This window comes from Ceratina calcarata, unplaced genomic scaffold, assembly GCF_001652005.2.
Source record: "Ceratina calcarata isolate Rehan_Ccalc_2016 unplaced genomic scaffold, ASM165200v1 scaffold428.2, whole genome shotgun sequence".
NCBI lineage: Eukaryota > Metazoa > Arthropoda > Insecta > Hymenoptera > Apidae > Ceratina > Ceratina calcarata.
The window spans coordinates 299,782-311,518 of NW_017166501.1; the positions used below are offsets into that span (position 1 = coordinate 299,782).

The following is an 11,737-nucleotide window of genomic DNA, read 5'->3' on the forward strand; positions in this document are numbered from 1 at the left end:
GTACTTTTTAATATCAGCGTTATACAGTTTCTTAGAAGACATCGATTCAATACTTTGAATTTTCTAGATGACAATGCATATATCAAGATACATATCATCTTCATATAATCGATTTTTATATTTGTGCTAAAGGTTAAAGTTTACATAAAATTTAGTAAAACGAGGTGCAAGTGAAATAATGCAAACGTCAACTATATGCGACACAAGAAATGTTTCTTTTTACATAATTACAGACAGTTTCCTATACGTTTGTCATTTTTTGAGATCGTACCAATCGGCTGTTTACGATATAGGAATTATATAATGTCCCACACGATACGTCGTACAATTGTTCGACAATGGTATCGATTTCGGTGCAATGTTACGAATAATTCGTGTTGGCTAATAAGCTACGTGATACGCACACATTAAATTGAACGAGACAACTACGCGAACGTTTGTCGTTTGCATGGAGACTAGCAGAGATCACTTCTTCCTGAATGTCCTAGAAGAAACGACCACCCGAAATCGGGATGTTAACGTGACGATACGCCCCTGTCGTATGCGCAGTGCGATCAATCTACTATCTCAATTTTCCTGCTAAATAAATAATAATTTGTTAACAGGATTTGTCGAAAAATCGCGCTTCACGACGTAGATTACGTTTGCCCAAAAATCGTGATTAAAATAAGGGCGAGAGGATAGTTGTAATTTCGTATTTTCTGTCGGTTGTTTTGAGAGAGTGTAAAGACATCGTCCAATAGGAGTCGAGTGGCTGGCTGACAAGTTGCGTCGGGGTGGAGATGGGCAGGGAACAGGAGCTTGTACGCATTCGGCCCGTGAACTGTAGGTTTCGCGAAGGGGGTCAACTTCTCTGTCTGGTCGTAATTTATTCCTGTGTTATTACGTTCGAGTTCGGACCATTTGAAACACGATTTTAATGTCACTCACGTGTCGGTTTGTTAACATTATTTATATGGAGATCGTGGAGCGCTAGAAGATGCTGGTAAGGAAACAGGCGGGAGGAACAGATTGACGTAGAAACAAGTGCGCAAACGATTGTATTAGTTGAGTTTCCTTTATGACTGGATCGTGTGGAAACGAGAAAGTTTAAAAACCCGTGCTTTTGTTACGTAGTTACAACGCTTTCGCAGGTGATTTACTTCGGACGAATGTCTCGCCTAAAGTACCTTCGAGGTTACGACTATTACCCGATGTCTGAGAAATCGACGGGCTGTCACGAACGTAGTGGACTCCGTTTTGAAAACGTGGTTAAGACGTCAAAGTACGAGATTTCATTTAAACGTGATACCATCGTGCGAAAGTTCTTGTTTATCGTAGGACAATTTCGATTTAAGAAGAATGAGAGAAAAAAATATAAGAGAGAATCGCTCTGTACCTGCGAGGCATGACCGCCTACATAAACAATAGCTCATCATACGAGGCAGCTGCCGTTTTTATGCCACTTTTAATGCTTTCATCATCGTCGCGCTCCTCTCGTCAATTAAAATTTGAACAAACTGCACATACCGTAATAATCCGATTAAATATATCTTAACAAAGACTAACTAAAATTATATCTGCCATTGTCATTACTATTTTTTTTTATTATGGTAAAACATGTAATCAAAGATATTCAAATTCCATCCTATGTATATACCTTTTTATTTTGAACAAAGAATGAATGTGTGGTGACTATATGAAAGTATGTCACAGACAGGAGTTATATATAAAAGAACATTCAGTCAGTGTGTATATTTTCTGTTACAGGGAGACGATCCACCGTACCTATCTGTGGGTACGGAGGTCAGTGCTAAATACAAGGGTGCCTTCTGTGAAGCGAAAATTCGAAAAGTAGTAAGATCAGTAAAATGCAGAGTGACTTATAAGCAAGGTTTAGGTACAGCGACAGTTGCTGACGATCAGATAAAGGGAACGTTAAGAGTAGGTGCATCTGTTGAAGCTAAACATGGCGATAGAAAAGAATTTATTGAAGCTACTATCACTAAAATCCAAGACTGCAGTCAGTACACTGTGGTTTTCGATGACGGGGACATCACAACGTTGAGAAGAACGGCGCTTTGTCTAAAGAGTGGCCGGCATTTTGCAGAGAGCGAAACATTGGACCAACTCCCCTTGACGCACCCGGAGCATTTCGGTAACCCAGTAATCGGCGGTAGAAGAGGGCGGCGGTCTAGACAAGCGCAAGATGAGAGCAGCGACGACGAGGACAGCCCTCCGCGAGGTAATCGCGACTCGGGCTCCAGCGGGACAGGCAAGGAGGGAATGGAGACGGAACCCGAGATCGGACGGGTTGTATGCGTCGAGCTCGGGGATAAAAAGAAGAAAGACAATTGGTTCCCCGGGCTGGTGGTCGCTCCGACTGCCCAGGATACAGTGAGAATTCGAGTGAGAGACGATTATCTCGTGCGCTCGTTTAAGGACGCGCGATATTACACAGTCCCGAAGAAAGAAGCCACCGAATTCACAAAGGAGCTTGTCAACAAAGTTGAGAATAGCACGTTGAAGGTAGCGGTAGAAAAGGCGTTGCTATTTTTAGAAAAGAATGAGTTACCTCCCCATTGGGACAAGGATTCTCTTTTTGGACATTCTGTATCAAGCGGGAACAGCGATTCCGATGGCGAGCTTGATTCCGATAGCTCCGACGATGAGCCGCGCGAAGAGAAAGATCATTTCGTGGCGCAACTGTACAAGTTCATGGACGATCGCGGTACTCCTATTAACAATTGCCCAATGATTGGCTCCGAGGATATAGATTTATACAGGCTATTTCGAGCCGTTTACAAATTAGGTGGTTATAATCGTGTGACAAATCAAAATCAGTGGAAACTGATAACACGCCGTCTAAGCTTCACAATGCAAAATTCTCCGTCTACGCACAATTTGGTTAAACAAGCCTATAAAAAATTCTTGCACTCTTTCGAAGACTTTTATAGAAAATTGGGTTGTACTATGGTAAACCATCCGCGAGGCGTTATGCGTAAACAGCGTCCTGGTAGAAGTTTGATCAGGGACAGGGACAAAGATAGAAATACGCCTGTACCGCCACAAGTATCGGTAGCCAAGAACGAGAAGGAGGAAGAGGAGAAGAAGGTTGTCGAGGAGGAGAAGAAGGAGAAAAAAGAAGTGAAGAAAGAGCCTGTCAAGGAGGAAGAGGTTGTTAAGATTAAGAAAAAAGAGGAATTCGAAGAAAGCGGTAGCGGACAAGAGAGCGATGTGAACGTAGAGGCCGAAGCTGAGTCGTCATCAAGCAGTGAGAAGTCCCAAAAGATCTCAACGTCTTCGTCCTCATTGCCGAACAGAGGTAAATCGAAAAGTAAAGAAGAGCCGAAGAAGAAAGTGATTGAGAAAAAGAAAACCGAGTCTCGAAAACAGGAGAAGAAAGATGATAAGACGAAAGAAGAGGATGCTGCTAAGACGAGATCGAAATCTAAAGACGACACTGTCAAAAGCAAAGCATCTTCGGAGAGTAGGGAAACGCGAACTCCATCCAGGGAATCGGAAAGGAAAAATCTATCGAAACAAAGGCGATTGATTGAAGAGGAACTAAAGAAACGGGGAAGAAAGCGTAAAGAATATGAGACTGAGAAATCTCGTACAGAGGAACCGTTAACGGAATCTGCACCTTGTTACAAAGGGCCTGTAGAGTTAGGAGACAGGTTAAAAGTATATTACGGACCTACTCATGAGTCCAAAGTTACTTACGAAGCGAAGGTGATCGACATAGAGAAAGAAGGCGCGGAACCAATGTATTTGGTACATTATACTGGATGGAATACAAGGTACGACGAATGGATTAAACCGTCGAGGATAGCACAGAACTTCACGCAAGCCCAAGGAAGAGTAAAACGGATTAAAGCCACTTCGCGACCTCAGACTCCTAGTACAAATTTATCGAACAATAACGTAAACAAGTCTTCGAAAAATGGTTCGAATGCCAATTCAACTGGATCTCAAAGTCGTCGACGAGCTCAAAGTGTAGCGCCTACGACGTCGGTCAGTTCGTCTACTTCGACGAAGGAGGTCAAGAAAGAAGAGAAAGACAAGGATAAAGAGGGATCTCAACCTGCGAGATCCACGACTCCGTTGTCCGTCACAAGCTCCAGTTCTAGGACCAAGAGTCCTGCGACACCAGCGAATAGTCGTCAAACGCGAACGAGGAACAACGATGCCAGCGTCGAGCACCGAAGGCGAACGAGGAGAACGTCTGGACACACAGATATCGTTCTATCTGAAACTGAAGAGAGCGAGACGTATGATTCGGATACAACGGAATCTGAACAAACGAGAACCAAGCCCAAGGCTACGGAGGATAGAAAACGTAGAGAAGCGAGATACAGGACGGAGGATAGAATAAAGCCCGATGAAACGAGCGAAGGTGAGGAGGACAAAGACAATTTGGAGGAACCGCGTAGAGGCAGACGTTTGAGAAGAACGATCAGCAAATCTCAAGGTATAAAATCTGAACCAGATAGCGACGAAGAGCAGCCGAAAGGCCGAGACTTCGATTTGAATCAAATACGATCTGAATTAAAAGGTTTTGACAAAGCGGTGAAGTTAGAGCTGGTCAGGGTCGAACCCGATCCGGAGGATGAAATAAAGATGGAAGAAAAAGAGAACGTCGTAATGGTCTCGCCGAAATTAGAGAAGAATTTAGAGCCGACAAAGCTAGAAACAGCGCCTGAACCTAAAGCAATAGATAACACCGAAGATATATATGAATTCAAAGAACCAGAACCATTTGAATTCGAAGTGCGGAACAAGCGGGATACGAGCGGAGACAAAGACAAAGTGAAGAAGAGGGTATTTGAGGAAGAGCCGAAAAGTCCTAAGAAGAAACAGAAAATCGTTGTATCACCGGTTATCAAGGAACCGAAGTCAGATACAGACAATGATTCGCGAAAGAAACCGAAGAAATCGTTTAGTAAACGAGTCGACGATATTACGGAAACTTTACTTTCCCACAAACCAATTCAACCTCCGTCACTGGCAACGTGTGAAGAAGCATTTGACAAGCTGTGCGAATCGCCATCATTTAGTCAAGTAAAACCAGCGTCTATCATTGAAGAGACGAGCAAAATAAGTAACGGCATGGATCTCTTATTTAGCGATTTACCCGGAGACGACGATGGTACTCACGACGATTCGGAAGATCGTTTGATAATATCAGAAGCCGAAGTTTCGGAAGCTGAACAAGAAAACTTATTTACATATCAACAAGAAATGTTTCCCTCGAACGATACAAATGGCTCGGTAGATACGAATAAAGAAGAGACAAGTTCGCAAAATGAATCGATAAAAGAAAATGTAACACCGCCGATTTCGAGTAAGCCTGATGTACCCGTTGAACAAAAGCCAAGCGTGAAATCGCCGTTACATAGACAATCACCAGAGTTGAAACCATCGGAGTCCAAGCTGTTGGACGTTACGCCTGTCCCGTCTCCGATAGTGACAGTACCAGCACCGATTAGCGCAAGACTTCCGGCAACTTCTACGATAGAAGAAAAACTTTCAGCCGCGATGGCTTTCCGCAATAAGACTAAAGATGTTAAGAAAGAAGAAGAAATATCGGAACCTTTATGGAAACCAAAAGAAGTGGCCAAAAAACTGGATATCATGGCTGTGCAGAAGAATAAAGATGAGCACGTGTCGAAAATAGAAATCGAGACTAAGAAACAGCGGGACGAAGAAGTCGCAATAAGTAATGAAGACCAGTGCAAGGATATAATGCGCGCGGTGATCAAACAAAAAGAGGAGGAACTTCAACAACTCAAATTGAAGAAAGAAGTGGAGATAAAGAAGTTTGTTGAAACGAAAACGGAACACAAGAAAGTAGAGACCGAGGAAGAAAAATGGAAACACGTGGAGAACGAGAAGTCGAAGAAACTGGAAGACGATTTTAAAGAACATGATCTGAAAGAAAAGGAGAAAGAAAAACGCAAGAAACTGATTAGCCAAGATGCGACAGACTCTGCTGACAGCAGCGATTCCGAGCAGAGACTTGTAATCGATAACGAAGAATTGCAAGATGTAAAGACCCCGTCAAATTTTGATGTCAAATTAAGGGCAGAATTGGACAGGCTTCAGGACACACAAGAAAGATACTCGAAATTACAACCACAAAAAGTTATCCAACCATTGAAACACCAACAACAGGAATGTCTCGCCGAATTTAAGACGGAGAGTACGCCTGTTGCGAAAACTGATGAAGAAGGAGAGGCGATCAATTCTTTATTGTGCGAAGAAGAGATACCAGGCTCTCCAGCGCCTGTCACCGAAAGTATAGAACAAATAAATGCAGGTCCATCCTGTTCTCCTCCGAAAGTCGAAGCCACGGAGAGCAGTATAGTGCTAATGGAAATGCCTTTCGCGAGCGCGCCTACGTCAGGACAAAGTACAACTAGCAGTACTGTCGCCACCCTGAGCATGGCACTGCCAAAAACTATCGAAACGTCCGTTCCGGTTTCTTTGCCTGTACAACAAAATCCAACACTGGGCGTGAGGCAACAGTCCCATCATCATCTGCCCGCGCTAATGCCAGCGCAAAGGAGGGAAAGCAACGAAGCAGCCCCTGTAATGGATAATACTCCACCGACCACGCCCGACTCGAGTATCTCGAATATCTCTGGCTCTCCCAGAGAAGAAAGAACAGGCGGTTCATCACCGACTTCCGAGGATAACATGAAACACAATCGAGATAGCTCGGAGCCTGATAACGACTGTGGCGGTAAAGGTCCAGGATTTAGTGAGGACGACACGTTACCCAACGCGGAAGGAAATTCCGCGGACAGGATATTAAAACCACCCGCGAAACGATCTGTCGAAGAGACGCAATCTCCTAAGAAACGTAAAAGGAGTAGAAAGCACTCGGAGTGCGAGAAGAATGCTACTAAGAAAACTGCGAGACATAGCAGCAGACATGGTAGTAGACATGGTGCTGGTAGCGACAGCGACGATACGAGCGAAGGTTCCAATTTGTGCGGAGTTAATTCCGCTTCGGCGAACCATACGAATATTGCTACCGTTCCAGATCTCAGTTCCTATTCATCCAGGTCACCTCGACCAACAAAATATAACTTCTACGTGGAACTAGGTAAGAAAGCTTGTTTCTTTTCATCTATCATATTTTTCATTGTGTCATTCACAGAGTGCGTGATTCTTTTCTTTTACAGATCCTGAATTGGATGGTAGTCAAAGAATAGCAGTATTGCAGCAAAAATTAGCTGAATTACGAAAAACGTACAATGCTGTGAAAGTCGAGCTCGCCGGCATTGAAAGACGCAGAAAGAAATTGAGGAGGAGAGAACGGGAGGGTAAATACTTAATTCGTTCAATCCTTTGATCGGTTAATACATTCTTCAATTCTATAAATCTTATATCGGGACTCGTTTCAAGCGTAGGCAAACTGATTTCATTTGATTCCAGCTATAAAGGCAGCTAAAGCGGAAATGCAACAGGCCTGTTCGTGATGAGCTGCCTTGAGGCATTTGAGCTCACTTAATCTGCGTTGAGAATACTTTTATACGAATGGGAAGGAAAGCATAGGACATCCTGCGCATCACAGCAAATTTCATGACAATTTTTATCTAACGCCGATTAGGTAAACTTTTCCCCCAATAATAATATAAATTGTAGATATTAGGTATAAGAGTTTAGTACATAAAGGAGGAACACATTTACCATAAATGAAAAATATATATTCATATATGCTTTTGTGTTGTACATTGTTTTGTCAAATAACGTAAATTCGTGACAGTTAACAAATTTCTATCTTCAATTCGTCATTCTTCATCTGCTCAGATGCAAAGTACAAATTATCGAACTTGATGATCATTTTCATCGTTCATTCTTCTTTTTTAAGAAAAGGCTGAGAAAAAATGTTACCGAATAGCGTGTTACTGTAAAGACATCTTGGGAACAAATAATTGTCTAAGCCGTCTGTCATTTCTGTTTCGAGCATAACTTATATGGTATCATTGGCGGTTGAGCTGTTTTCAAGACGAAATCATGAGACGAGGATGTCAAGTGCAACAAACATTATATATTTCGTAGGATAGAAAATTCTGTACATATTAGAGGTAGTGTGAATGGTTTGCAATATGAATATGTACGAAAAGGATAAGAGATTCTAGAATTCTCGAAATTTGTTTTATTTAAAAACTGAAAGGAGATGTTGCAATTTAAACGTGATTTTAAAGTAGAGGAGAAGATATGTAAAGCAATGTTCGTTCATTTCACTTCCGAGATGAACGAACGATTGTATTATACATCGGTCGTGTATGTAAGCGTAGCACAGTTCTTAATTTCCTAATAAAGGAAGATTAATTGTGTAAATAATTCACGTGAGTAAGATGTGGTATCGTAGTTGTTCGGAAATAACGATTATTGCAATTAACTGTCGTATTCGTACTCCGGTATAAAATTTCTTGACAAACTGCATAGGATTGGAGCCTTCAAGCTATGCAATTGTCATGAATGCAGCTCAACGGGATTCATCAATTTACAGCCTTTTGCATTATATCTGAAGAATTGCTGCCATTGTGCTTTAATCATCAGATTAGGTATTAGAAGTTTCTCATTGTCGTATATCATAATTGGTCAAAGATGCATTTATATTTCTATTTGGGCGTGCTATGCACCCCAGTACTAAATAAACAGAAAACCAAAAAAAGCAGAAAACTTTAAGCAACAAGTTTGCCGAAAATGAAATCAAACAACCCTGAATGGAATTAAATTTGTATGAAGAACGTGTTGGCTGAGAAGAGAATGAAAATTTTATATAGATATATATATAAATATATATTATATTTTTTATATAAAAAAAAAGTATCAGTTGTGAACGTGTTTCATGATGTCAGGCAACACGGTCATACACTGATTGGGGGGAAAGACGAAAGCAAATTAGGAGTCGGGCTCCATAAAATCTTTGTAAATATTTTACATCGCGCGTGTCGAACGAGACACCCGTAAGTCAGATTTTAGTAGTTGTTTATCGCACACAGATATAGCTGCGCATATTATTGTATAATGATTTCACAAATCTCGCAGTAGCACACGCTGTATATGTGTCTTAAGAAGTCACGAGGATGTGCGTCGACGCTCGATTAAAGTGCACGCGAAAAAAGTTTACACTTGACCGAAGTCAAGACAACCGAATAATTGTTTTATTTATTTTAAACCAAGGATACCAGTGATATTGAAATTATTTTGTTCTCGGGTTGGGTGATCATTATTTAATAATGAAGATAATTAAAAGTATTTAAGAACTATGTGTACCATCGCTTTTTTGTTGTAAACAATTTTCCTACAGACGCACGGACACAGTTCTCCTTCTTCAAACATTATTTTACTTTAATTACCCTGCGTAAAATTTTCAATGCCGTTAATTCAATCATGTTACTCTGATTTACCACAAATGTTCGTATTATATCTCTAATCTATAAGGAAAAAATGCAGTTATTAGTTGTTAACTTAGAAAACAATTGGCAAGACAGGTGAAGACAAATTGTAATGTAAATGTTTCGACCCTGAACAAAACAGAAGTTTATACTGTGTATTCTTATATGATAAGGATCACATGTTTGTAATAATAAATGAAACGGAAACAAGGAAATCGTTTTATCAAGATTGTATAATGTGAATGCTGAGTGGAGAACGCATCCTTGTCTTCTGAACACAAAATTTCTCCCTGTAAATCACGGATTACATGTGAGATAACACATATAGTGAGCACAATGTGGATTGTGTCGCCAACCAGTAATATTGTTCCACATAACATTTAATTGTGTTAGCGGATATTGTTAAGAAATAAATCTTATCTTAACAAATTTTAGCGATGTCATTTCCCCTCCGCGCGAAATTTGTTAGCTACGAGAAATGGAGAATATAAAATGATCGATTAGAATTTTTGTATAAATTATTTATTATATTGCAACTTAAAAGTGAACATTCAAATTCTATTAAACTCTGTATGATAAACATACGTTCATACAATATATTATAATTATACGATTCTTGTCATTATTTTAATTTATCATATACATATTATCGTAGTTATGTTTAGTAACAGAAACATCAATTTAATGTACAATAGTGTCGATGGCATTATACACCTAATATATAGTGCTAGTATCAGGTAGAAACTTTAACGAAAATTTGTTACACTATCCCTAGATTCAATCGTTTCGTGTGATGTTACATTTGAACGAGCTGACAACTCGCTTTGACATACCTATCTATTTATCTTTGTACACCAGCAGTATAGATCGCTTAGGGAAACAATACTATAATTAAAAAGATGATTAAAATATTTCTTAATGAAACCAATGCTGGTCACGTAAAATAAAATATAAATTCTGTGATCCTAACATAATTTGATCTGCAATACCTTTATATAAATACGTATCTAACTTTCTATTATTGCTCTTGTCGATAGAAAAAAAATAGATGTGTAATAAACTAATAATAATTATTGATATAGTTTAAGTTATGTTACCAATTAATAAAAGTGGCTGTAACAGTAGGCATAAAAAGTAAAAAAGTTTATACAATAAATCAGATTTGTACATTATAAAATATTCACTAAGACATGTTTAAAGAAAATCATTTCTATCAAATTTTCAGAGACAAGTTTTGACCAAATAACTCTACAGCTTGCCAGATCAATCGATCGTGTGTATATATATCTTTTTGTCTGCTACTAATAAATTACTAAAGTAACAATACAAATGAGATAGAGAGGAAGAGAGATAAAGTTGTTTAGCAATATTGAGCAAGGTAATCTGCTTTTAATTCTATGTGTCAACATGGAGGTGGGCTAGATGCAGGTGCTGTATCAACGGTCTGCGTTGATGTCGATGCAACTGTTGACGATTTATTCTGAGTGGTTAATCTTCGCTTAGCTACCAAAAATTGTTCCATTAATTCGTGATGAGCTTCTAGCCGTTCGATACAATGTAGACATGCCGTTTTAGGTAATGGATCATTCATGTTTACCTGCATGAGAAAAAAGTACAATTTTATGTTTCCTCACTAAAACTTTCAATAAATGATTATCTTTGAACAAAATACATTTCGGGCGAACGTTAGAAATTTCTGTCATCGACGTTTGTCGAATTAATGTAACAATACCCAAGTTAAATAAATTTCAATCCATGATTGATATAGTCGTGAAATTAAAATAAAAATATTGAAGTAGAAACTATCGAGTGTGTGTGTATATAGATATGAGAAGAAAACAAGATTACTTAACACGAGTAAGATGAAACCTTAAAGAATCGAATAAAGCATCACGCGAAATGAAAAGTTTGATTGATGCGTATCGCTGAGAGAATCTCAAGGGAAGGATTAAAATGATATATTTACCGTGATAGGTAGGTAAGCATTTATTTTTTCAGCAAGCTTCATTCTTTCACCCTCCTCGCCGTATATGTGGATCACAAAACGGTTCATCTTACTGCAAAGTCTGCATATAAATCCCGTGATCACAGCTTTGTCCGTGCTACCCATCTCGATTACTTTATCAAAACTTCTTCTCCTCGTATATGGCACTTATCGACACCGTATGTCTTAACACACACGTCAATTACTTAACACAAAAATGATTCCTCTATAAAATCGCACAAGATGTTGTGCTTCGTTCAAGATTAAGTTTGTTTATCATGGCTCTGAGCAGCTAGCGCTACCAACATCGTTCTGCTGCTTTCAGGACTGTCTGTATCGGATAGAAAATTATATT

At 39.6% G+C, this 11,737-nt stretch overlaps 3 protein-coding genes across 5 annotated transcripts in view; 1 reads left to right on the forward strand and 2 right to left on the reverse strand.

Moving 5' to 3' along the window:
• Window positions 1-528, reverse strand: part of Art1 (arginine methyltransferase 1) — a 3,965-nt gene extending 3,437 nt beyond the window's left edge. The window contains exon 1 of one of the 2 annotated variants that reach the window (XM_018027668.2): window positions 405-528. The gene's annotated coding sequence lies outside the window, so the exon portion shown is untranslated. Of the gene's footprint in view, window positions 1-271 lie in introns of both variants that reach the window. The other variant, XM_018027669.2, reaches the window with a different exon arrangement.
• A 226-nt stretch (window positions 529-754) lies between these two features.
• htk (AT-rich interaction domain hat-trick) lies at window positions 755-9,827 on the forward strand. Of its 2 annotated transcripts, none has more exons than XM_018027617.2 (4): window positions 755-985; window positions 1,750-7,093; window positions 7,173-7,345; window positions 7,426-9,827. In XM_018027617.2, the coding sequence occupies exons 1-3, from the start codon at window positions 980-982 to the stop codon at window positions 7,340-7,342; spliced, it is 5,520 nt and encodes a 1,839-aa protein (XP_017883106.1). In that variant the 5' UTR covers window positions 755-979; the 3' UTR covers window positions 7,343-7,345; window positions 7,426-9,827. The 2 variants fall into 2 exon arrangements, with proteins under 2 accessions (XP_017883106.1, XP_017883105.1); XM_018027616.2 differs by having other exon boundaries at window positions 7,173-7,313.
• Window positions 9,828-10,765: 938 nt separating this feature from the next.
• On the reverse strand, window positions 10,766-11,724 carry LOC108626763 (uncharacterized). The gene is made up of 2 exons (XM_018027618.2): window positions 11,365-11,724; window positions 10,766-10,995 (listed from the first exon to the last, which is right to left on the reverse strand). Exons 1-2 carry the CDS (start codon window positions 11,506-11,508, stop codon window positions 10,801-10,803), a joined length of 339 nt encoding a protein of 112 aa, XP_017883107.1. The 5' UTR covers window positions 11,509-11,724; the 3' UTR covers window positions 10,766-10,800.
• Window positions 11,725-11,737: the final 13 nt, after the last annotated feature.